Consider the following 25,536-nt stretch of genomic DNA (forward strand, 5'->3'; position numbering starts at 1 on the left):
CAAAGCAGTGTCAAGACTTTTCAAGACTTTTTTCCCTCAAGGGAAAAAAGACAGAGCTGGAGGAATCAGACTCCCTGACTTCAGACTAAACTACAATGCTACAGTAATCAAGACAATATGGTACTGGCACAAAAACAGAAATACAGATCAATGGAACAAGATAGAAAGGCCAGAGGTAAATCCAGGCACTATGGTCAACTAATCTATGACAAAGGAGGCAAGGATGTACAATGGAGAAAAGACAGTCTCTTCAATAAGTGGTGCGGGGAAAACTGGATAGCTACATGTAAAAGAATGAAATTAGAACACTCCCTAACACTATACACAAAAATAAACTCCAAATGGATTAGAGACCTAAATGTAAGCCCGGACACTATAAAACTCTTAGAGGAAAACATAGGAAGAACACACTTTCACATAAATCACAGCAAGATCTTTTTTGATCCACTTCCTAGAGTAATGGAAATAAAAACGAAAGTAAACAAGTGGGACCTAATGAAACTTAAAAGCTTTTGCACAGCAAAGGAAACCATAAACAAGACAAAAAGACAACCCTCAGAAAGGGAGAAAATATTTGCAAACGAATCAACGGACAAAGGATTAATCTCCAAAATATATAAACAGCTCATGCAGCTCAATATTAAAGAAACAAACAACCCAATCCAAAAATGGGCAGAAGACCTAAATAGACATTTCTCCAAAGAAGACATACAGATGGCCAAGAGGCACATGAAAAGCTGCTCAACATCACTAATTATTAGAGAAATGCAAAGCAAAACTACGAGGTATCACCTCACACCAGTCAGAATGGGCATCATCAGAAATCTACAAACAACAAATGCTTAAGAAAAGGGAACCCTCTTGCACTGTTGGTGGGAATGTAAACTGATATAGCCACTATGGAGAACAGTATGGAGGTTCCTTAAAAAACTGAAAATAGAACTACCATACGACCCAGCAATCCCACTACTGGGTATATACCCAGAGAAAACCATAATTCAAAAAGACACATGCACCCCAATGTTCACTGCAGCACTATTTACAATAGCCAGGTCATGGAAGTAACCTAAATGCCCATCGACAGACGAATGAATAAAGAAGATGTGGTACATATATACAATGGAATATTACTCAGCCATAAAAAGGAACAAAATTGGGTCATTTGTAGAGACGTGGAGGGATCTAGAGACTGTCATACAGAGTGAAGTAAGTCAGAAAGAGAAAAACAAATACCGTATATTAACACATATATGTGGAAGCTAGAAAAATGGTACAGATGAACCAGTTTGCAGGGCAGAAATAGAGACACAGACATAGAGAATAAATGTATGGACACCAAGGGGGGAAAGTGGCGAGGGGTGGTGGGGGGTGTGTGATGAATTGGGTGATTGGGATTGACATGTATACACTGATGTGTATAAAATGGATGACTAATAAGAACCTGCTGTATAAAAAAAATAAATAAGATAAAATTCAAAAATTCAAAAAAATTTTAAAATGTCCATTTCACTCGTTCTAGGTATTCCTTTATTCTGAATGTTTAGTACTCCTATATTTGATTTACAGTATGTTATTATCTTGTACTTTACATTCAAGGTTTGCCTCTGCAGTCCATGTTTTAAAATTTATTTATGTCCCAGCTTATTGCCTAATTCTACCTAATACCTTCACTGGGCATCCAAAATGGGCTTATTAAATATCCCAGATAATTGTGAGGTCTCAGGGTAGCTCTGGGTATTGAATTTAACACGTGACCTTTAAAAGAACAAAGAAAAACTGTATTTTATGTAGTTCTCTTTTACATACATCTCTTATACCACTCTTTTTTTTCCCCTATACCACTCTTATAAGCCCAGAGTAAAGTTTTCATACACATCTTCATGCTCTAAGAAACGTTTATTGCCAAAAATTTCAATGCAATTCAATAACTATAAGAGACCCTACAGAACTTACTGATGGTTCAGGAAGAAGAAAAGCTAAAGGGGACATGGCTGATTGATAAATACTGTGACTTCCCAGCTGTATTTCCTTTTCATGTCCTCTTCTCTTAGACAAAATGCTAATAATGTTGGCTACCGAAAACCAAAGAAATTACACACTTCCCCTAAACTTGTAACAAACTCAGTGCAATTATGTCTGTAGTTTCTTTTTTCTCTAAAAGCACTAAGTTCCCTTCTTTGTCTCATCTTGGCCTTTTCTGAGCCTAAATGGCATTTATTTTACATGTGGGTATGCAATTTGACTTAGTAATCACACTAAGTTGCAGATACTTCTCTGCTACTTAACCTCACTGAAGATCAGTATGTGGTAGCACATCTTTAAAATATCATATGGAGCATTAATGATTTCAGGAGGCAGGATTTAGTAATTCAGCACAGTTACAGTATTTTAAGAGAATGCACATAGGCTGAATGGGTGGTTGTGGACCTGGATACCACAAAACCATCTCTATTCATCACAAGACTCCACTGTGGATAAATTTGAAGCCAAGCTGAAGGCTAGTCCCTTTGGCCAGCAAAGCTCTACAGCACTTGATTATTACCTCTAGTGCTGATAGCATGGATCTCATCTCCTTTCCTAGACTGGAAAATCCTAGAGGTTTGCCCTTTTCATCTATGCTTTCTTTATCTTGTTGTATGGATGGAAGATAATTGAAAAAAATGAACCTGCCTCACAAGCCAAATATTCTTTTTCACGGAGTAGTCTAAGGCAGCTACTCACAGCTCTCTTGGAAGTAGTCATTAAACCTTTAACTATTTACAATATTAAAAAAATCAGAGAATGGTAGTGCTAGAAAAGATATGGTCTAAACCTTTCATTTTATAGGTAGGGAAATGGACAGGTGTTTGTCTTTATGCATACAGGGAAGTCACTAACATAAGCTTAAAAAACAAAATTAAGCCAAACCACAATGAGAGGAATAGAAATACATCCTTTAAATTGATGTCACTCTTCCACAAGAAGATGCAAACTCATATAGAGGCACTACAGAGTCTCCAATTATAGTCACAAATGGAACCACCTGATATTTCTTGGCAGCTAATAACATTTAAGGAGAAAAAGTTTTCCTATTTCTTATAAATGCTCATCCAGGGATTTCTGTCCTTTCCCCCCCAAATCATCTAATGAAGACTCAAAATAATATGGTGACTTATACTTTTGAAGGTACTTAAAATACTACAGAATTTTAAAAACAACCACAACTTACCTCCTTCAACTTTTCCACATCATATTTCACTTTTTCATAGATTTCATTAGCTGTTCTAAGTTTTTTCTTCCACTCTGCTACAGTTTCTGGGTCAATTTTACTTGGATTATCTGCAACTGGATGTTTGTCTTCATTTTGGTTGCCCTGCATCAAGGTTAAAGGATCCAGAATAGTCTTGATCTGTGACTCCAAGCTGAGATTTTTACTCTTAAGCTCTTCTACCTCTTTCTGTAGACAATCTATTTCATCCTGAAAAAGCGTTGCATAGCCATCAGGTAGACAGAGACATTAAACACATACATATGCTAGAGTGAGGCCAATGTGCTTTTAAATTTTATACTCAGAATTCTGTAGCTACATAGATTCTTTACGCATCAGAATAGCTTTGCAGACAGAAAGTCACATATAGTTGAAATTCTCAAAATGTATTTTGACTCTGATAAAAATAGGCATTTCCGGGCTTCCCTGGTGGCACAGTGGTTGAGAATCTGCCTGCTAATGCAGGGGACACAGGTTTGAGCCCTGGTCTGGGAGGATCCCACATGCCGCGGAGCAACTAGGTCCGTGAGCCACAACTACTGAGCCTGTGCATCTGGAGCCTGTGCTCCACAACAAGAGAGGCCGCGATAGTGAGAGGCCCGCGCACCGCAATGAAGAGTGGCCCCCACTTGCCACAACTAGAGAAAGCCCTCGCACAGAAACGAAGACCCAACACAGCAAAAATAAATAAAACTACCCCCAACATCTTCTTTTAAAAAAAAAAATAGGCATTTCCATTGCTTTTAATTCAATGATAGTTTGTGATTTAAAAACATTAAAATGTCGAATCTTTGATTCTATTTTAGATATCCAGAAAACAAGAAAAGGCACATGAATTCAACAAGGAAGTAGATTCCTCAGAAGAAAATTCTGAGGCATGTTTAATTGCTTTACTGAGGGGAATTTAAAAATACAGTTTTGATCAAGATTTATAGTTTTGTTTGATATCTATATTTTTGCTTCTATATTTGAAGTAGGAGTAAAACCACATACCATGTCCTTTCACTTTTCACTTCAGGATAGTACCTGTAGTTAATTTTTAACTCTTCTACATTCTGGATCTTTAATTACTGCTAAGACTATTCCAAGTATTAGTTTTCCCCACGTGGAGCTGCTTGCTACCTTAAATCCAGTAACTAAACATTTGGGGCTAAAACTCTTTTCTGTGATACAATTTATTCATCTATAATGGATATTTCATCTTAAACTAAGATTGTCAGAAATTCTATTGTTAGAAAATAAATTTCAATATGCCAGTGATCTTCTAAAGGATTAATTTGATTAGCATCTAAGTGTGATAAATATTAAGTAAATAAGAATACGTTTCAGAGCTAACACAGATAGTGCTATTTACTATTTTAAATTACAATACATTTAAAGTTAAATGGCATTACAAAATAAGAAAATCGCTTTACTTGTTTGAATTAATATATTAATGAATAAACAGATATAAACAGGAAAACATATACGAATGAACATTTATTCAGTCATTTATTTATGTCCCACTTTATTTCAAAACATTTTTGAAGCAGCTGAAGTAGTTTCCATTTACATAGTATAACTTAAAAATATTTTGTGTCAAAGCAAGAGAGCAATAATATCCCTCATTTAGTCGATATAAAATGACAACTGGGCCTAATGTTTATTCAAAAGTATATGTATTCCATTAACATGAAGCTGATTTAGAAAAAATTCCATCACCATGTCAAATCACCTTCACAGGAAGAAAACCACTGCATGATCTCACATATATGTGGAATCTAAAAGAGTCAAATACATAGAAGCAGAGTTAAACAGTGATTACCAAGCGTGCAAGGTGGGGGAAATGGAGAGGTGGGAGAAATAGGGAGCTGGTTCAAGGGGTGCTGAGTTGCAGTTATACACGATAGAGATAGTCTAGAGATCTACTGTATAACATGATGACTATAGTTAATAATACTGTACTATATACTGGAAATCTGCAAAGAGAGTAGATTTCAGGTACTCTCACCCCACACACAAAGTAACTATGTGAGGAGACAGCTATGTTAATTAGCTTGATTGATGTAATCACTTCACCATGTATATGTATATCAAAACATGTTATACACCTTAAATATACACAATTTTTATTTAAAAAAAAAAACACTGTTTTACATGGGAAAAGAAAAAAAGAATTAGGAAATAGCATATCTCACACCAAAATCTCTTTGCTGGTAGCTGACATAAGTATATTTTCTTTACCAGAACTGATCAGACTTATAATTAGCAGTGAATTTATAGGTAGAAACAAAAACAGAATGATGGTTATAGTCCCTGTTTGCCAGACCATTCACAATGCCTTGTGGGGGCTGGAAGACTGACTTTTACAAGGGAGTTTCCTCTTGAGGGAGTAACTTACAAAACAATGTTTCTGTTGAGGACAAATTTAAAATTAAAAGAAAGAAAAAAGGAAATGTTTCCATCTGTTCCTTTCCTCTATTTGAAATAGGAAAGGGAAAAAGAAAAAGAATTTATCAAATAAGATATTTTTAAACTGGCATTTAAAATAAGATTTCATTAGATGCTTACTCTAAGAAGTCCAGGGACTGATAGCTCAGTTTTACCTTGAATTCAATGCTGTCATCATTTAACATTTTAATTATTATTTACCTCATATTCTTTGTGGAGTAATTCAAGTCTAGTTTTCCGAAGGTGCTTCCTGACTGTATGGCTTAGTATAGGTTCACTTTCACTTGTTCCTCCTATAGGGAAAAAAAAAGCTAACTTTTCATTCTGATTTGGGTAGAATGACAATTAAAATGAACTCTTTTCTTATTGTTCTATATAGTTCTCTAGCTTAATTTCTACCCTTTTCCTTATAACCACGTGGGCTGCCATCTAGGCCTCTTCTGTACTTTAATCCTGAGAAAAGATAAATAACACCGTAAGAAATACCTTCAATAAAATATCATGTTGTGTTTACTTACCTATGTCTCTTATTATATTAAACTCAATGAAGGCAAAGGCTATATTTTATTAATGATCACATTTGGACGACTGCAAATTTTGAGTACCAGACAACTGTTAATGATAAAATCAATGACTATATTTACAGCTAACCAATAAGTTGTATAAATAATATATTATCAATATGACCTGTACATGATATAATTATCAAATACATATTATTATCTGTATATATCACATATGATACATATATTATGATATATATTATTATAACCAATGTATTCACTCAAACATATGTGGTTACACAACTGAAAAGATTAATGTGTCTTTTCACTGATTCTAACAACCCAGTTACGATGGATTATAAATCACAGCACTAATTGTATGCCCATAATAACTCACACAAACACACTCAAAATGTTTTCTTCCTGAGAGCTCTTCACTTATGCTGTGGTTACCTTCTTTGTACTTCTTAGCATCATGATAGCAAAGGCATTTACAGATATTCTTTTTCAGGATGTTCTATCCAAATGGCAGGATGGATGAACCATTTTACTTGAGAGAATTTATGAAATATCACTTAGGTATGAATGAATAAAGGAGGGAGAAGGGATGTGAAAAGAAGCTGGGGAAAAAACATTCGAATTATTTTAATCAACAAAACTCATATTCCGCAAGGAAAGACCTGACTCCTGGTAAAGGTCAGTGCAGGTAGAAAAGTAGAGGCTAAGGTTAACACTCCAGTTTCCAGCACAGCAGAGAAATATTCCTCTATCAGACTTCATCCAGGTACTCAGGAAAGAAACCTTGGAGCCAGCTCTGATTCCCCTTTCAGATCACTTAGTTCCAAAGTTCCACTGGTTGTTCTTTTGTTCTAGCATATATACCTTCCTTTCCATTATAAAAATTTTAGTTAAGTCCATTTTGCCTAACTTAAGACTATTACAATGACTTCTTAAGTTTTCTGAAAGGTTTTTTTCTATGATTCATGCTATCATGAATTCACTTTCAATTTTTCCTAAAGCAAAACCAAATAAAAATCATTTAATTTTAACAATCTAAGAGAAATAACACTAAAAAAGCTCTTTAAATGCTTTACTTTTCAAGAATCTTCTAGTTCAAGTTTTATCCCCTCCCTTACCTATACTACTGTGGGAGTGAATGTTCTTTTTTATTCCCTTAATCCAGAATCACACTCTCCTTCACCTGGGCAAGCGCGTCCAACCTGACCTACTCAACGTCCCGTTTCTCCCCTGGAGCCCAGCCTGCACACATCCCCTGAGTGATACTCCTTACACACATTTTGGGTTGTGCCATCCCCTTGCTCAGACCATCATGCCCACCTCGCCCTTCTCACCCACACAGCAGTTCCCCGATTTAGTCTGTCACTCAAGATGCTCTGCACTAATACACTACCAAATGTAAAACAGATAGCTAGCAGGAAGCAGCCGCATAGCGCAGGGAGATCAGCTCGGTGCTTTCCCTCCCTCCCACCTAGAGGGGTGGGATAGGGAGGGTGGGAGGGAGGGAGATGCAAGAGGAAAGAGATATGGGGACATATGTATATGTATAGCTGATTCACTTTGTTATAAAGCAGAAACTGACATGCCATTGTAAAGCAATTATACGCCAATAAAGATGTTAAAAAAATAAAAATAAAGTCTCAATTTACATTTTCAGTCTTATTTCAACAGTCAGACCCAAACTAGACTACTGATCATTTCCAAAAACATGCCTTACTTTACTACTTCTAAACCGTAGTGCATGCTATTCCCCCTGCATGAAATGCCCTCCCTAATCTTTACCATTTGAAAACTTATCCATCCTTAAATCTCCATCTTAAAGGCCACCTGTGTCATGGATCCCATCTCAATGTTCCTAGCTGAACTTCCCTGTTTAAACTCTGTGGACCTTTCTGTTAGTTTGTTTTTGGCTGTTAGCATCTGCTGCTTTAAACCATTAATATTTTGGTCCACATGCACAGCCTCTACCAGAATGAAAGCTCCAGGAGGCTGAGACTTCTCATAGCGCTTTGTGCTCCTCAGTTGCTCCACTTACAGATTATGCCAAATGATCAATCCATCCAGTAGGATATTGGCAAAATAACATCACTGAAAATTGTCTATTTCAGTCTTCCTCCAAATAGACACTATTTAAGATTGTTTCAAATCTATTTCTATGTGTTTATAAAATAGACCCTTACCAATAATCTCTTTGCAAGGATTTTCAGGAGTGATGGGGACTCTGCAGGCTGGACATTGGCTATTATTCTTCAACCACAAATCGATACAAATTGAACAAAATACATGGTTGTTGATGCATATGACAGGCTGGCGTACCTTTGAAAAAAGAAACATTACTTTTAGTACAGGGCAACAGTCATAATGAGAATCTCAATAGTTTTAGCTTAGAGCAAATCTCTTCTCTAGAGTACAGCAGTAGGTGCTTTAAGAGGAAGTATAATATCTAGGATTCATAAACACGCTGCTTGTGCTACCACATTGTTTCTTACACATGTATAATACAGATACTAGCTTAGATACCTGGTCATAGAGACTGAAACTTTGAACACGTCATGAAATGGTTTTATTTTGTTCCAAACCACACGTATTGCCAAAAAGAAAATGCATTTTGTTCCACTAAGGCTGGGGCAATTTTCCTTCAACTATTCTATTTTTGGATCACGAAATGTCAGAATTAGAAGGTTTTTTAAAGATTATTTAGTCCAATCACCCATATGACATTCAATACTTGAAATCCTTCCCTCAAGTCATTCCACTATATTACAGAGCAATAGCAATCAACAATTTAGCACTGATCCTTACTAGAAAGTCCCTGAAACCAGAGGCATGAAAGCTACAACAATCCTAAAAGACATGACATATGCTCATGTGGTTTACAATCTAAATAGCAAACAATGCTGACAGAAACACTGAAATACACCAAATACACAAATCTTTGACTCAGTGTAATCAAATACAAATAACAATACTTTACATTTATATTGTCTTATATTTTACAATGGGCTTTCCATGCATTCTCTCTCTCTCTCAATAACCCTGTGAGATAAACAGTAAATATACTTTACTAATAAGGAAACCAAGGTGTGAAGATACTAGGTGGCCTGCTCAGGGTTAACGATGTAGGTGTTCTGACTGGGTGTAGCTGTTTTATCAGAGGGAAAATAGAAGAGAAGCTGTTTTAGTTCTCTACTTATTTGTTTACATATTTATTGTAAATTTACATTTATCTCCCCTTTTAGACTGGAAACTCCGTAAGAGCAAGAACTTCTTTCATCTCATTCATTTCTGAATCCCTGGTACCTAGAAGATAGCCTAGTACACAGCAGGTACTCAATAAAGGCTTGTTGAATGAAGTAATTGCTATTAGGACAGTACTTAAAATTCAATTTATTGGGGAACTTGCCAGAGGGAATAGGCAATTCTTTCACATTTTGCTGTAAAGAAGAGAGCATAAAAATATGGCCATCGTAAGAAATGATAACAGGAATGACACAGTAAAAAGGGGATATTAATTAATGATGGAGGAAGAGGGGGAGGGATTAGAGCCATAGATAGCAAAGTCCCTAAGAAGTCAAGAGGGGAATGATATCCAAAGCACAAGGGGGCAGATTTTGGCTTATATAGAGTGAGGATCTGTCCTCCATTTTAACAAAAGGGAAAACCGAGGGTACAAGAACAAAGCGGATGGAAGATCTGTTGATGGAAAGATGAGGGAACTCATGTTCCAACTGCTTATTCTTTGTGATTAAATATGAGGTGAGGTTACCAGCTGCAAGTGAGAAGGGGGGGATATCGACGTGAGAAAATAGGAGAATAAAGCAGTTGTTTTGAAAGGTAAGAAAGTAAATTTACTAGGGTTATGTACAGAGCTGGATTGCCAAACACTGTTGAGTATGTGAATGGCACAAACTGAGAGAGTCACAGAGTCAACCAATGGATCCTGAAAAGGCTGAAGTAATACTGAAGAGTAGGTAGGATGAGAAGAGAAGCAGATGCTCATGGTCAAGGTACAGGAGGCGGCACAGCTGCTTTCCCTCATGTTTTGTCCTGGGACACCTTACCTGACAAAGTTCTATTTTCTCTCTCAATCTCATGTATCACATAGTGTTAACATCTTTTCTATGGTAACGGTTCCTGAGAATCCTCTGTAACTGGACCTTAGTAAGTGGCAGAGCCTAGGCTTCTAGAGACAAACCTGGGGCCGACTTCAGCTCTGCTACTTATTGAACTGTTTGACCTTGGGTTAACCCTTTAGTTACAGTGGCATCTGTTTCCTCTTCTGAAAACTATGGTTTAACCTAGTAAACTTTTCATTAAGATGTTGCTTAAGATTTAATAATATAAAGATGTAAGCACAGAGACTTCCACAGAGCAATCCCTGGGGAGGGGAGGGGGAAGGCGAAAAGGACTATATCCACGTGCCCAGGAGCCAACTCCATGTAGGCATCTTAAAGCTGCCCCAACCATAACATGTCCAAAGCCAAACCTGGCCTGCACACACTCACTCCCCCTCCTGCACTTCTTGTCTAAGTTACTGGCACCACCACGTCACCACTCAGGCTAGACTACTCAGAGCTGTCTCTGACTCACCCTTTTTACTTATCCTCACCATCCAATCCATCATCAAATGCTGGTATCATATATCAGTCTAAGAAGCCAGAGATTTTAAGATATACCCATATTTTATGTACCACTAAGAAAAAAGAAAGAATGAAAAATGCTGCCAATTACAACTGCAAGATGCTACCGCTTGTAAAATAGAACCAGATTTCAGAAATGTTATAACGTGGAAAAAAAAGTATATCCCAAAATAGTCAAAATGTGGCAAACCTACCGCTAGATGTTCTTTTACTTATCATCTATCACTTCTTTTTCATCTTCGCCTCAATGACTTCAGGTTCTCATTCTCTTAACCCAATCTATTGCAATGACCTCCTCCCAAGCTTCCTTGCTTCCACATGTTCACTACTGTCCACCTTTCATACTGATGCCAGAGCTAGCCATCTAAAATATGGAGCAGCAGCTTTCACTGCTCTCCTGCAAAACAACGTGTTATTTTCCCCTGCTCATAGTTTTAAGTACAGCTTCCAAAGAACAATGTAATCTGGTTCTTATATAGCCATATCTTTGATCTGCTATTTCAATACTTGACAAAACCTATACTTCAACTACACAGATATACCCAATGTTCATCAAAAAGAATAATAGAGTCTCCTTGTTTACTGGGCTCTCATTTTTTAGCTTAATATGTTCTACTGGCCTCCCAACTTCCCCAATCAAAATAAAATCCTTCCCATCTTTTAAGATGGAAATCAAAGGTTACCTCTTCTGTAAGGCCTTCACTAATCCTTTTTAGAATTAACTGGATCTTTGTCTGATTCTTATAAGGGCACTTCCTATGCATTGATTTAACGTTCACTGGACTTGGAAGATTGTTTACATCCTGCCTTCCCTACTAGATTTCAGGTTCCCTGGGGGCAGGGACACTGTCCTGTTCATCTTTATGTCCACCTACAACAACTTATACAATGTATACTCTAAGATTAATAGAAGTGAATTTTGATGTATTAAAACAAAAGGCTGAGATAATGCTGCTAAAAGCATCTCAAGAAGCAAAAGGTCAATGGCCACTGCCAAATTTTGAAAAAGTGAAAGTTTAACCTTTCCATTTAATCTGCCAAAATGACACAGAAGAACAACCACAGGCAGACTACTTGGCTCTGTCTGCTAACAGCCATTGGCAACGTCACCCAAAGGAGAATCATTTTCACTGTTCAATACCTGGTATTATCATTGCCATTGTGTTGGATTTTGAAACAGTTGACTAATTCATTCTTTGGACCACGTACTTATCAGATGATGATTTCTAGACAATGGTTTAAATGTACTTAGGAGAATAGAAACCTATAAAGGAGAAAGAACTACTAAAACAAATTACTTGTTATTTATTTGACCATAACCTACAGAAGCAAAATACAAAGAATCTAGCCCTCCTTCAATTCCTGTCCACCCATCTCCTCTGCCCAGATCCTGCTATATATAACACCAAAACACATACACAAATAATTTTCTTTAATAAGATCTTCTCAAGATACAGAAATAGTCATAATTTGCCTAGGTTATTAGACTTTATATCCAATTTACTCTCAAATGAGATCTGTGGCAATAACACAGTAAGCACTCTTACAAAATAAAAATGCAAGAAGACAATGGCAAAGCTAAGTGGCATGTACAATTCCAAACTCATCTGGAGTAAGCATGTTGAGGTGATATCCTAGGGTAATGCCCCATGAGGCCGGTGAGGAGGAGGAAGAGGAGGAAGAGAAGACAAAGTAAGGGATGAAAAGTGGGCTCTTCTCACTGGAATGGGCCTGAGGAAGCAGTCCTAGGTACAAAAAACATCAACCCTATAATATATAATTCTACTATGTAGTTTCTTTTATCTGAAGATGTTTCAGTTTTAGGAGACTTTACCACCAAAACCCCTTTCATAAAAAGCAAACGTACCTGGGAGGAGTCATGCCTAAAGGTGTTGTCCATTAATATCCATTCTAGACTTACCTAGTAGGAGTTATACACTGGTTTAGGGCAGGGTCTGCCAACTTTGACACTCCTGACATTTTGGAACAAAAAGTTTTCGTTGTGGGAGGCTGTCCTGTATATTGTAGGATGTTTAGCTAGCAGCATCCCTGGCCTCTATCCACTATATGTGAGTAGCACCCCCCCCAAGACAATCAGAAATAGACATTGCTAAATGTCTCTGTGGAACGAAATGTACTCCCATCCCATTGAGAACCACTGGGCTGGGATACTCACATGAATTTCCCTAACAACCTAATGGGGTTGATAGTATCAAATTCATTTTCAGCTGTAGAAACTGAGACTCAAGGAAATAATGATACAGGTTCTAAGTGGCAGAGTCAGCATCCAACCACCATTACACGTGCAAACTGAATGATCTTTCAACTAAGAAATAGTTCTTTCTTCCTTAGAGCAGGTTTAGTAAATAATAACCTGGGAGTAAGAAATAGAGGACACATGCCTGAAAGGATCAAGACACCAGGATCAGTAGGGACTGCAGAACAGAGCTACTGTACTGATGGAAGTGGCTGGAGGGAAAAGGCAGTAGATCAACTTTACCAACTAGCCTGGCAATTTTACTTAAAATCAACCTCTCTGCTCTTGTCACCTTTACTAGAGACTAGAGCTAATCCTTCTTCTCCGAAGAATATCCTTCTGGCACCTATGTCAACATTTTATGGGTTTCACTAGTGGAGACCTAGAAAGACTGAAAAACAAAGCTGAGGTAGAAATGATTGTACTAGGGGCCCGCCTACTCAACCTTAGAAATTTGGAAACTTTTAAAAATAAAATTCCTGGATTGCTCTTGCTATGTTTCAAGAAATCTTTGGCTCTGGGCCAGAGTTTAGGACCTAGAACTTTAAAACTGTGTGATCCCGAGAACTCAGTTATTATACTTAAGGCCTATTGGTCTGGGTCCCCACTTCTGTCTACATAAAAAGAGAGATAATACATTTCCCCTCTCCCACCTTTATCCCTACCTAGAATGCCTTAAGGATAAACTGGAATCTTATTTGTGAAGTAAATATGTCAGCTATTATATGCCAACCTTGAAAATTATTAGGATATATCAACACTTTTTTGAGTTAATTTTTATTATACTCCATGTTAAGACACAACATTGTTATACTTTTCTGAAAGTGTCTGCATTCTTCAAGCTTATTTTAATCTAGAAAAGAGAAAATGCAAAACTTATATACTCCACATGACTTTTTTCCAAAGCAAATTACTCGTGACAATTATGTACAAGGCTGGTTCTTAAATCTACTCTTGGGAACTGAGAGACAATCAGGACTCCAACATGGGCTCAATGTACTGAGGTGGATGGCTTGCTGGTCAATCAACAGCCCCTAATGAACACTGATTAATGAAATTAGTCAACCTAGAGTTAGGATGCTACGTTGCTAAGGCTTTGTCTCTAGCCCTACCTTTGCAACATTTTAAATCAACTGCATGTGTGGAAAGCAAAGCAAGAAGTCCTCCCTGAAAGAAGGGTTCTTTTCCAAAGTGTTCCTAGTGAGAAAGAGTCCATGCTATTACTGGACATTTCAAGAGACGGACACTCCACATCCTGAGAAAGCTGATCTCATTTCTGATTATTTCAGCCAGAAAGCTTGCATTATATTAAGTACAAATCTTAATATCGTGGCGCTACCCAAAGCTTGATTCCCTTCCAAATGAAAAGACTTTATTTAATGATTCGCTATCATGTTCATTCACTCCAACACTATTCCATTCCATCTATATTCCAACCTCAATTTCAATTCCGTTCCAAATGATTTCAAATACTCTAGTTTATTTATATTTATCTTAAAGCATGGTGCCCCAAACTGGGTTCGTGCTCAAGTGAGGAATAACTGGATATGATATATTAATGTTAAACAGCATTAGAAGCCTAGTTGCTTGGCACTTCTCTTGAGAACCTCCTTTGTCCTTTGATAAAACTAACTGTGGGCCACATTTGGCTGTCACTCACGGCAAAAACGCTGACTCTGTCAATAAAAGTATTACCTGCAACAGTTTCGTTTCCTAGCTTGAATCCTAATCGAAGAGATAAAAGCCTGGAATTATCTAGAGATAAACCGGTCTGTAGCATTCTGGCGGCATTACCAAATGTCACTGAACAGATATCCTGGGCTAGATCATTTCTGTACTTTGGCCTGCTGGCCTATTAGCCCAAGGCATGGAAAAAAATTAAAGAGGAATAGGCAAGAAAAGGTTATATATAAATTGTCCCACAGGATGTACCCAACTTCTTCAGGCCACACAGAGCTCTTACTCACAATATTGGCAAGGTTGCTAAACATTATTGGGCAGAGAGAATCCACCTTTAAGACGGAGGTAGAGTCAGAGGTAGGAAATGCAAAATGTTTAAACTTTTCCATTTTAAGCACATTTGTATTCAAAAGACAGAGCATTAACCACTTACCTACTTGGACTATCTCCACTACTGCTCACCCCGCCCCCCCCCCCCCCCGCATTCTTCCCCACCTCCACCCCCATTCCAATCAGCATCTACCTTATCTCTTCAGATTTAAGATCTCTCCCACCCCTATCTTCTTTAAGTAATATGCAAGGTTTTTTTTTTTTTTTTTACAGTAAACCTCTAGGAATAATGGCCCCTAATTCTGTGGAAAAATCAAAAATGAAGACTGCTAATTCTATACGGTACCAATGGTGAGGGCAGCAAAAGGATGATTATACAGAAGAGGGCTAGTCAGGAAGGACCTTAAGGCAGATCTCAGAGGTGGCCGGAGATGCTGTGTGTCGGGGAGATGGAAGTAACATTAGGAACGCGCTGCTACTCCAGGCCATGCCACCTCCAGTACCCCACAAATACAGCTGTGTGCGGGAGGGTGAGTAGCACAAGCAGATCAGATTTGCTTTAACTATACAAAAGGCAACAGGGATAGGGAACCAGCTAAAACCTCTGGATGTACTGTGGCAATTTCCTGGACAAACAGGTCCCACTCTGTTGGGAATGTAAATCTTCATTGAGTGTACTGGTCTCATGAAGCAACTGGGAAGAACATTTACTGGGAAAGGCTGGCTTCCTGATTTTGAGGGTCTGCCTCAGTGTCCATAGTAAAGGTTAACATTTATTAAGTGCCAAGCTTCATGCTAAGCACTGCATATGAATTACTTCATTTAATCCTCCCCAAAAGACAAGGATGAATGTTAATACTATTATCAATCCCATTGTACAGATAAGGAAACTGCTCTGAGGGAGGTTAAGTAATGTCTACAAGGTTGTATAACTAGTAAGTGCAAGACCTAGATTAGAACTTAGTCGGAACACAGTACTCAGGGCCCTCAACCACTACGCCGTTCTGCCTCCATAGTAGACATAAACAAATGCCTATTTACAAATCATTAACCTTTAATTAATTAATCACATTTAATTCTAGAACACAGTTAACCAGTACATGGCAGAAAAAAGACACCAAAAGTGTCTGCTGTTATGCATGAGTTCAAGTGAGTTTTTAGGAAGTAACTTACTGAAGACACAAATGGTAACAGAGGTTCAAACGCTGGAGACTCTAAGCCTTAGTTTTCTTATTTGGAAAATGGGGAAACCAGCCCTATCTATCTCACAGCACTGGTGAGAGCGGTAAATGAAATAATTAAATGTATACAAAAGCATTCTGTAATCTGCAAAGCACTATATTCTATTAGCTATCAGTTTTGTTAAATACAGGAAGCATAGGTAGGCAAAATCGACCAGGCAAAACACATTTTCAACACAACTGCAAGAGACAGTCTATGAACTAATGGAAACTAGATATAATGTGTACAACTACAACCAAGTGAAAATTATTTCCGAAGGATATTTTATCAGCCCTTTACCAGGCTACTGTTGGGAGTGAATTCACTCAGAACTTAACTTGTGGGAACTTCAAGACAGGAGCCAAATGTAGACTGTAGCAAATTGAAACATCTTCCCCTCCTCTCAGCTATGTATGCAGACAGTGGTAGCACGTGCCAGCTCAAATAACCACCCTCCACAGGCCATCCTTGATCTCGCCAGTCAGAATGGATCAAGCCATCTCTATATCCTCTCACAGCACATCTGCTATTTCCTTGGCATTTCATTCTGATGGATATCATGAGTTATCAGTTTCTTCCAAGCCTGGCTTCCTACTACTTCTTGAACTCAGGAAATTCACATAGACTTAAAGCAGATGATCAAATGATCATATTGGCTGGCACTCAAATGTTTGCTCTATTAAGTTTGCATTTCCCAGTCCTAAGCCTGTGGGGGGGGGGGGGGGTAAACACACGCACAAACACATCATAAACGTAAAAACAATTCAGCGTGAGAAAAAAAATCTCCTTTCTGGACCTACGTAGTAAAACAAAATGTTCTTCTTAAACCGAACGGGAGGCACAAACGGAAATGAAAGAGGAGACAAATGCATTAGAACCTTCAAAACTCCGTTTCTAATTCTGAACTACTTTCTCCACCTAGTTTCACAAACACCTTAGGCACCTCTTGCATCACAAAAAGACGGTATTCTACCTTCTGACTGATCCGTTCTTGGAATTAAAGACCGTATCTCTCATTCTAAACGTCATTCAGGGGCACGTACTATTCACTTTTCAAATTCTGAACCCAGAGCAAAAGCCACTCCCAACGCCAGGTTAAGTAAAGGAAATGATCCAGGAAATGGAAAAGACTCTTCAACCAGCACTGGAGGCCCAAGAACAAAACACTCTAGTTTGTGCAGAGGACGAAGGAACCTTAGCGAGGCTCCCAGGAAACGTGCTTTCAGGATTTGGTGGGGATGCACAGGGGCGTAAATTGCTGGGATTCGTTTCTGACCAGGCCTCCTTCGACGCCGGAGTCGCCCGGGTGAGGCCGCCCTCCCTCCACACCCCAGACCGCTGTCATCTTCCTCCGAAAGGCACAGAGATGACCACACGAATCGCGGCGCGCTCCCTCCGTCGGCCGGGACGTGGCCTCCCCAGCCTAAGGAGAACGCGGGTCGGCGTCCTCAACCAGCCCGGCGCCTCGCGCCGCGTCCCCGCCACACACAGAGACCGGCCTCGGCTCTGGCGGGCCACTGCACACCCGACCCCGATTCGTAGCCGTGCCCGGAATCACCCATTACCTTCCCCAAGCAGATGTGGCACGTGATGGGCAGAGTGAGCGACAATGTAACGTTCTGCACGGTCTGAGCCATGGCAGCGTTCAGAATCCCGCCAACACGGAAGTCCCGCCGACCACGGCTTCTCGCCCTAACTGAGGCCGCGCGAGGCCGGCTACGGTAGCCCAGCAGGGCCACGCCGCGCCGGTCGAGGCAACGAAAATGCGCTTTCCCAACGCGCGGCCGCCGGAGCTGTTCCCTTCCTTCTTTCCTTGCTTTTCCGTTTGAAAAAAACTCTCCCCGGTTCGGAACCTACAGGATTCCTGAGAATGGGAAGGAAGGAGGTTTACTACGGGCATCGAGGATCTTGAAAGTTTAAATGAAAGAGTAATGGTGGAGAGAGGAGAGGAAGATGCAGAAAGGCGATTTAAAATCCCAGGATCTTTCCAGGAGGGTGGGGAGGAGGGAAGAGTTTTCCGACTAAACATTAAACCCGACACAGAAAACACGGCGCAGTCAAAACGGGAAGAGGAAAGACGTTATCTGTACATTTTAACTTTTCCAAGCAACTTTCTACCGCGCTCAGGTCTTTTTACATTCTTAAATGATGTAATGTCACTTAAAAACGACAGTGATTGTCTCCTTGTTTGTTTCAGAAACGTTTTGCGTACATTAATAGCAGCTTTCCGTGAACACACGCTTTCACTGTTGGTCCTTCTGTGATTTCTATCCGAAAGAGACTTTAGGATCGGAGCCGTGGACTCTGATTTACACCCACATGTGAGAAAGCTGCAAAGAGCGTGAACCATCCACACTCCCCGACAGCACTCGCACAGGCGTTTAAAGCCTTCATTTCAGGCGCCTGGTTGGATATGAAAAGTACCACTATGCTGCTGAACTCTGAAGAAGAATGTGTGATGTTATAAGTTTACACTTCCTACCAATGAAAAAGAAAAACTCTGAAAGTTCCTAAATGAATCTTTGAGTATAACAGATTTGGAATTCAACTGCAATTTACTTTAAGTGAGGAAGAGCCAGTATGATCAATTTATGCAAACAAATACAATCTGTGAGTAGGGAGGTTTAGAAACAAAACCAGTGCAACTACATCTACTAATCTTTTTGTGGGAGAGAGCATTATAATTACAAGAAGCAGCCTCATGGTTAAAAGAAAGGAGTCTGGACCTGGGCTGCAGGGTAGAAATCCCTGTCTGAACAAATTCCTGGCTCTACTGGCTTCAGACTATTTGTTTAACCTCTCTGCTTCTTAGCTTCCTCATTGGTAAAGTGTGTGTGTGTGTGTGTGTGTGTATTGAATGAGGTCAATGTGTGTTTACTATCACGTCTACAAAAGGAACAGACAATTATGAGATTGGAGCAGCTAGTAATTCACTTGAAGTAGCCCAATTCCAGTTCAAAATCGGCTCACGGGTGATAGTGAGAATTCTTCCAAACAGCTCAGTAACTTAATTTCCTAGGAATTGGAGACCATCACGTGCTTCGGATAGGAGATCTGGGCAAAATAGTCATATTGATTGTCTGTTTAATGGCCACTTTTTTTCTGAATGACTGGCCTAAAAGTCATCTGGTTTGCCTATTCCCTAGCTGTTTGGAGTCATATTAAATGGGGTCTCGGCTTCACATGTTTTGCTAAATGCATCTTTCATATTCCTGGCTGTAAATCTCAGGCTTCAGAATGCGAAAGCTCCAAGTCATTACCCACAGTTGTTCAAGGTTTGCCTTTTCCCCATCTTACTGTGTTCTTCCCTGTTCTCACCTTGTTCTCACCTTTTTTATACCTAATGTGGTATTTTAGGACCTGTCTTTCCCACCCTCTGAGGGGGATGTAGGACTCAGCCTGTTCTGCCTCTCACACCAATCCTTGGAGACAGTGCAATAGGAAGACACGTTGGAGACAGTTTTTTTTAAAAAAAGACTTTTCCAAAGCTACTAGGGAAAGTTCATTTCTTGTTAATCATCCTGATGATTGGTGTTAGTACTCAGTCATAAAAATATATTTAAAAAATCATAACCGACATTTTAAGTAGAACGTTTAAATCTGGACTATTTCGAACGTCCCTCGTTTGTATCATTGTCACAGCTTCTCAGTGCTGTTCTAGTGCTCTGTCTATACAGCTCTTTTTGCACTAGGCTAATAACATTCTATTATAGTTGATTGTTCATTTGTTTGCCCCTACAACAGACTGTCTGTTTCTTGAGGCCCGGGACTGTATTTGAGTTTTCTAGTATCTGGTACTGAGTGACTAGTCCACAGACCGTAATATTTTCTTTAGCCACAAACTACCTTTATTACAGACCCAGGCTGCTTTACACATTGAGTTTACTTGTTTTTCACTTCAAAATGGAAGACTGTATTCCATTTTGCTAATTATAAAAATATCAATAGTAAGAGTCATCTTGAAAATTAAGCCATTTATAAATATATAAAATAATAAGCAAAAGTTCCTCTAGGCTTATGCCTCACCTCTCGATCCTGACTGGTAGTCACTATCAACATTCTGGAGCATATCCTTACAAACATTTCCATTCATATATTATTGTGTGCATAAGCACAAATAGGATCATACCATAACATACCTGCTCTGCTCACTAATGCTCTGTGAATAAGTACACACACACACACACACACACACACACACACACACACACACCCCTGAGTAATATCGTTAGCAATACAGACCAACTAGGACTCTCTCTAGGTCCAGATTGATTCCAGGCCAATTCCCAGGCTTTGCTTTAAATAATTCAAATGCTTTAAGGCCAGGAACTCTCTCTTCCCTCTGCCCTATGAAGGGCATTTCTCTTTTTTGGTGATGCACAAAATTAACTCTTTATTTCACTTCTTAATACATGCACATCCTCCCAACACTCTGGAAGCTGGAGGCTTTCAAAATACGCTGACGTTGTCCTTGCTTTGAGTTTCACTGAATTCCCGCCAGAATTCTGTGCATTGCTAACACTATATGCAAAGGGGTGGCAAGGAATAGCCGTGAACACTCATACTGCAAGTATCTTCTCTGCTCACCTGTGTACACCATGGTTCTAACTGACTTGACTTTCGAAAGTCCAAAGATAAAATGATTAAGAATATCAACATGGCAACATCAAAGCTTTAAACCAAGTGCAGGACTCTTCTGAATGTAGGTCCCTGTGTGACTACACAGCTACATGCCCTTGAAGCTGTCCCTGTATGACCAATAGAGTATGGTAGAAGTGACATGTATGACTGCCAAGGCTAGGTCATAAAAGTTACTGTAGCTTCTGCTTTGCTCTCTTGGATTGCTTGCCCTGTGGAAGTGCCTCAAATAGCACTCAGACAACATTGTGGAAATGCCTACTTGGGGAGGATCTGAAGCCTTTTGTCAACAGCCAACACAAACTTGCCAGCCATGTGACTAAGCTACCTTGGAAATGGATCCTCTGGCCCCACTCACGCCTTCAGATGACTACAGCCCCAGTGAACATCTTGACTGCAACCTTCTGAAAGAACCCAAGCTAGAATTTCCCAGCTTAGTCACTTCTGAATTCCTACCTACAAAACTTATCAGAGATAATTAATATTTATTGTTGTTTTGAGTCACTAAGCTTTGAGGTGAATTGTCCCACAGCGATAGAAAACCAAAGCAATGCTTTAATTCACATTCGCTTTAATTTTAATAAGATATGGCATCTTGACAAATCATATTCTAAACAGACATTATTTGGCCCAAATCATTAAATAATGCTGCCATTACTTTAATAGGAAAACAAAGATTACATGGCTTGTTGACTTTCTGCTTAATTTCTTTCTAGGCTTCTTCATAACCCCATGAGGAGTCCTGTGACCTGAGGAGTTTGATCAGATACATACAGCACCTGGGATAGGCTAAAGCCTCCTGAATCCTTAGAATTATAAACTTTTAGAAGTAGGAAGGATCTTGGGGAGTTTTATGCAGGCCTTTCCTTTCATAAATGAGGAAATTGAGGCCTAGATAAGGTAAACCACCAGATAATGGTAGAATTGGAGCTAAATCCTAGATCTCACTTAGACTCTTTGAGATTGTTGGCTAAATGCCTTCATGTAAGTGCGAGATGTATTATTATTAATAAAGTAGTTCAGTAATAAAAAGTCAGTTACAATTGAATTTCTTTGCTAAGAAAACCATCAAATAGCCGTGGAACACCTTTTACTCCTTGTTTAAATCGGATTCATTTTTATGATAAATTATTTAAAAGCAAGTTTAAAAAAATATAAAATCTTAAGTGCTATTAAAAATTGATTAGGAATGCATTATTCTTTCATTGACCCAGTTCAGATTGTTTTTTAATTTTTTTGGTCAAAGCTAATAAATTTGAGTAGATGTTTCAGGCAGACGTTTTGTAATCATTTGGTCATCAGTCAATTAATCACAACTTCATAAATATTGATTTCAGATTACGTTTATTTTTCATTCCTGAAAGACAGTCTTTTTTTCCTTTTTTTTTTGGTTTTAAATTTATACACCCCCAATTGGACTGTGGTTAACACTGAAAAAACTCATAAAAGTTGTATTAAAAATTAATCAGAGGTGCTGGCCCAGTTGTATGGATGGTACCATCTTCTCACAGGCTGGGAATTTTGAGCTAAAATATCTCAAGATATCATCATGAAAGATGCTTCTTACTATGGCAGAAGGAAGAACGTGGGTTTTTCTTGCACAGTGGTTTTTGTTGTTATCTTTTTGTTGTTTTTCTTTCTAGAATAGACAGTTGGAAGTTAGCATTTATTCATTTAATGTATTTTTATTAAAAACCTTAAGGAGGGCTTCCCTGGTGGTGCAATGGTTGAGAGTCCACCTGCTGATGCAGGGGACACGGGTTCGTGCCCCGGTCCGGGAAGATCCCACATGCCACAGAGCGGCTGGGCCCGTGAGCCACGGCCGCTGAGCCTGCGCGTCCGGAGCCTGTGCTCTGCAACGGGAGAGGCCACAACAGTGAGAGGCCCGCATACCACAAAAAACAAACAAACAAACAAACAAACAAAACACATTAAGGAAAACTAACTCAGACAGTTCATTTCATGGAGCTAACATTCTAGTAGAAAAGTTACACTTATGCTGTATTGACTTGGAACCAAATCCTGGCCTCCTGAGTAGCAGTTGAGGTTTTTTTTTTTTTTTTTTTGCGGTATGCGGGCCTCTTACTGCTGTGGCCTCCCCCGCTGCGGAGCACAGGCTCCGGACGCGCAGGCTCCGGACGCGCAGGCTCAGCGGCCATGGCTCACGGGCCCAGCCGCTCCGCGGCATATGGGATCCTCCCAGACCGGGGCACGAACCCGTATCCCCTGCATCGGCAGGCGGACTCTCAACCACTTGCGCCACCAGGGAGGCTCGTAGTTGAGGTTTTAATACTGAATCTACACATCAAATTTTTATGTAATCACAATATAAGTGATCGCAGAATAAATAAATAAATGTAATTAGTTATATATTATTCCACCAATCTTTAAATTTTTTTACATGCCAGGCACTGGTCTAAGAGCTGGGTAGACAGCTGTAAATCAGATAATGTCCCTGCCTGCATTTATTCATTCAACAAATATTTTATTGATTATCAGTGATGTGCCAGCCCCTGTACTGATTATGGAAGTACTGAGCCCAAGTCTTCTATTCCACCATAAAATGTCTATTTTGACAGTGGTTTCTCTTCCGGATGGATGTTCTCATTGTTGGTTAGCCCCTGGCATTATGACACAGCAAGTTATAATTTTTAATATTTTTAAATGTTGCAAATTGGGTGATTGTTTTAAACTAGGTAATTTTTTAAAGAATATTTTAGTTCCACCTAAAGCTAAGAGGTACTTCACAAATGTTTGTTGAATGCTGGAGAATGAATGTAGGAAATAATACGTCCAGGAATATCGTAATAGGAATCACAAAGACAGAGAGGTTTTAGGATTTGCCAGAGCAGCAGAATAGGAACCCCAGCTCTGAGATCCTGACTGCTTTGTCTTTAACATGCCCGACAGGGACTTTACTTGTTTGATCCCTGGTCCCTGGTCGGGGAACTAAGATCGACATGCCAAGTGGTGTGGCCGAAAAATAAATTAATAAATACTTTTAAAAAGCTTTTAAAAATATTAAAAAGAAAAAAAACACTTAAAAAAAAAAGATGCCCAACAAAGCACAGTCCTTTTCTTCTTGCCCTTAGTTTAGGTGTGAGCAGCCCTTCCAAGGTGGGACCCTCCCATGGGAACTCAAAACCAGGCCTCTGTTCATCCTATTTACTGAAGCCCTATAATTAATTGCATTCCACCTCTGTGTACCTCTCTCACAAAGACATCCTGCACTTGGCCGTGGAGTCCTCGGCAGCTGGCTGGAGTCTTGCCAAGTGGCTTTACCTCTTTTAGGTAAAGCATCAACACTCCTTTACACACTCAACACTCCCAGTCATTGTTTCAGCAGTTGAATCATTTATTACAAGTGTTATTTAAAATATGGCTTCCTTTCCCCATCGTTTCACCATCCTCAACTCTTTGATCTATGACTTTACTTTCTTTTCCTCCTCACTCCATTCACTATGACCAAGTCTCATCTCTTTCATGATGCTTCTCCTGTCTTCTCCAGCCTGCTCATAATCCCCTTGCCTTTCAAATTCTTGGTCACGTATGATCTACATCCACCAGTTTTTGTACCTCATGCATTTATTCTCCGAGCTCTTATTTCACATCCACAGTGGATCAAGCACCATGACAAATGCTAAAGTTAAAAAGTTGAAAGGCAAGACCAGCCCTGTCCTGGTGAAAGTTACATTCTAAATGCAGGAAGGCAAACATATTAATAAGCCATCAATTATACAATGAGTTAATTCCTGCAGGCGTTGAGAGGGAGAGCACCCAACTGAGCCATGTGCAGTGGCATATACGCCTCTGTTGGGCTCTACATTTTTGGAAAAATCTCTCCCTAACTAAACTGGAGGTCCCTGATCATGAGGAACCCTACATTATCCATGTGTGGCACAAAACACAGTGCGTCTCAGCAAATAATGACTTACTGATTGGCAGTCTATTCCAGTTTTAGCTCTATGTCTCTCTATCTCTACTTGCATATCACCATTTTAAAATGTATATTAATTTATTCGAGCTGTTGTTCTCAGGTTTAGAAATAACAAGTGTGTGTGTGTGTGTGTGTGTGTATTTTTACCCAAGAATGATGTTTTCAAGCCATCATACAAATTATTATTGTTTATTTATTTACTTATTTATTTTTGGCTGCGTTGGGTCTTCGTTGTTGTTCACGGGCTTTCTCTAGTTGTGGCAAACGGGGACTACTCTTCATTGCGGTGCGCGGGCTTCTCATTGCGGTGGCTTCTCTTGTTGCGGAGCACGGGCTCTAGGCGCCTGGGATTCAGTAGTTGTGGCACACGGGCTCAGTAGTTGTGGCTCGAGAGCTCTAGAGCACAGGCTCAGTAGTTGTGGTGCACGGGCTTAGCTGTTCTGTGGCATGTGGGATCTTCCTGGACCAGGGCTCGAACCCGTGTCCCCTGCATTGGCAGGCGGATTCTTAACCACTGTGCCACCAGGGAAGTCCCTGTCATACAAATTAAATAGTAGGATCTGTCCAGAAGAGCAAGTCCACGGGCAGGATCCCTCTGTGGTAAGCTAGGGGAACGGCCTCTTCTGCTACACAGC

The 25,536-nt window shown here is 39.5% G+C and overlaps 1 protein-coding gene across 1 annotated transcript in view; it reads right to left on the bottom strand.

The window, feature by feature from the left end:
* Nucleotides 1-18,031, bottom strand: part of OBI1 (ORC ubiquitin ligase 1) — a 44,893-nt gene extending 26,862 nt beyond the window's left edge. Inside the window, exons 1-4 of the mRNA XM_060080225.1 lie at nt 17,892-18,031; nt 8,379-8,514; nt 5,879-5,970; nt 3,209-3,457 (exon numbers count right to left, since the gene is read on the bottom strand). Of these exons, the coding sequence (XP_059936208.1) occupies nt 3,209-3,457; nt 5,879-5,970; nt 8,379-8,514; nt 17,892-17,963 (549 nt within the window). The 5' untranslated portion in view covers nt 17,964-18,031. The remainder of the gene's footprint in view (nt 1-3,208; nt 3,458-5,878; nt 5,971-8,378; nt 8,515-17,891) is intronic.
* Between the last annotated feature and the right edge of the window lie 7,505 nt (nt 18,032-25,536).

The sequence above is a fragment of the Mesoplodon densirostris genome, chromosome 17 (assembly GCF_025265405.1).
Source record: "Mesoplodon densirostris isolate mMesDen1 chromosome 17, mMesDen1 primary haplotype, whole genome shotgun sequence".
NCBI lineage: Eukaryota > Metazoa > Chordata > Mammalia > Artiodactyla > Ziphiidae > Mesoplodon > Mesoplodon densirostris.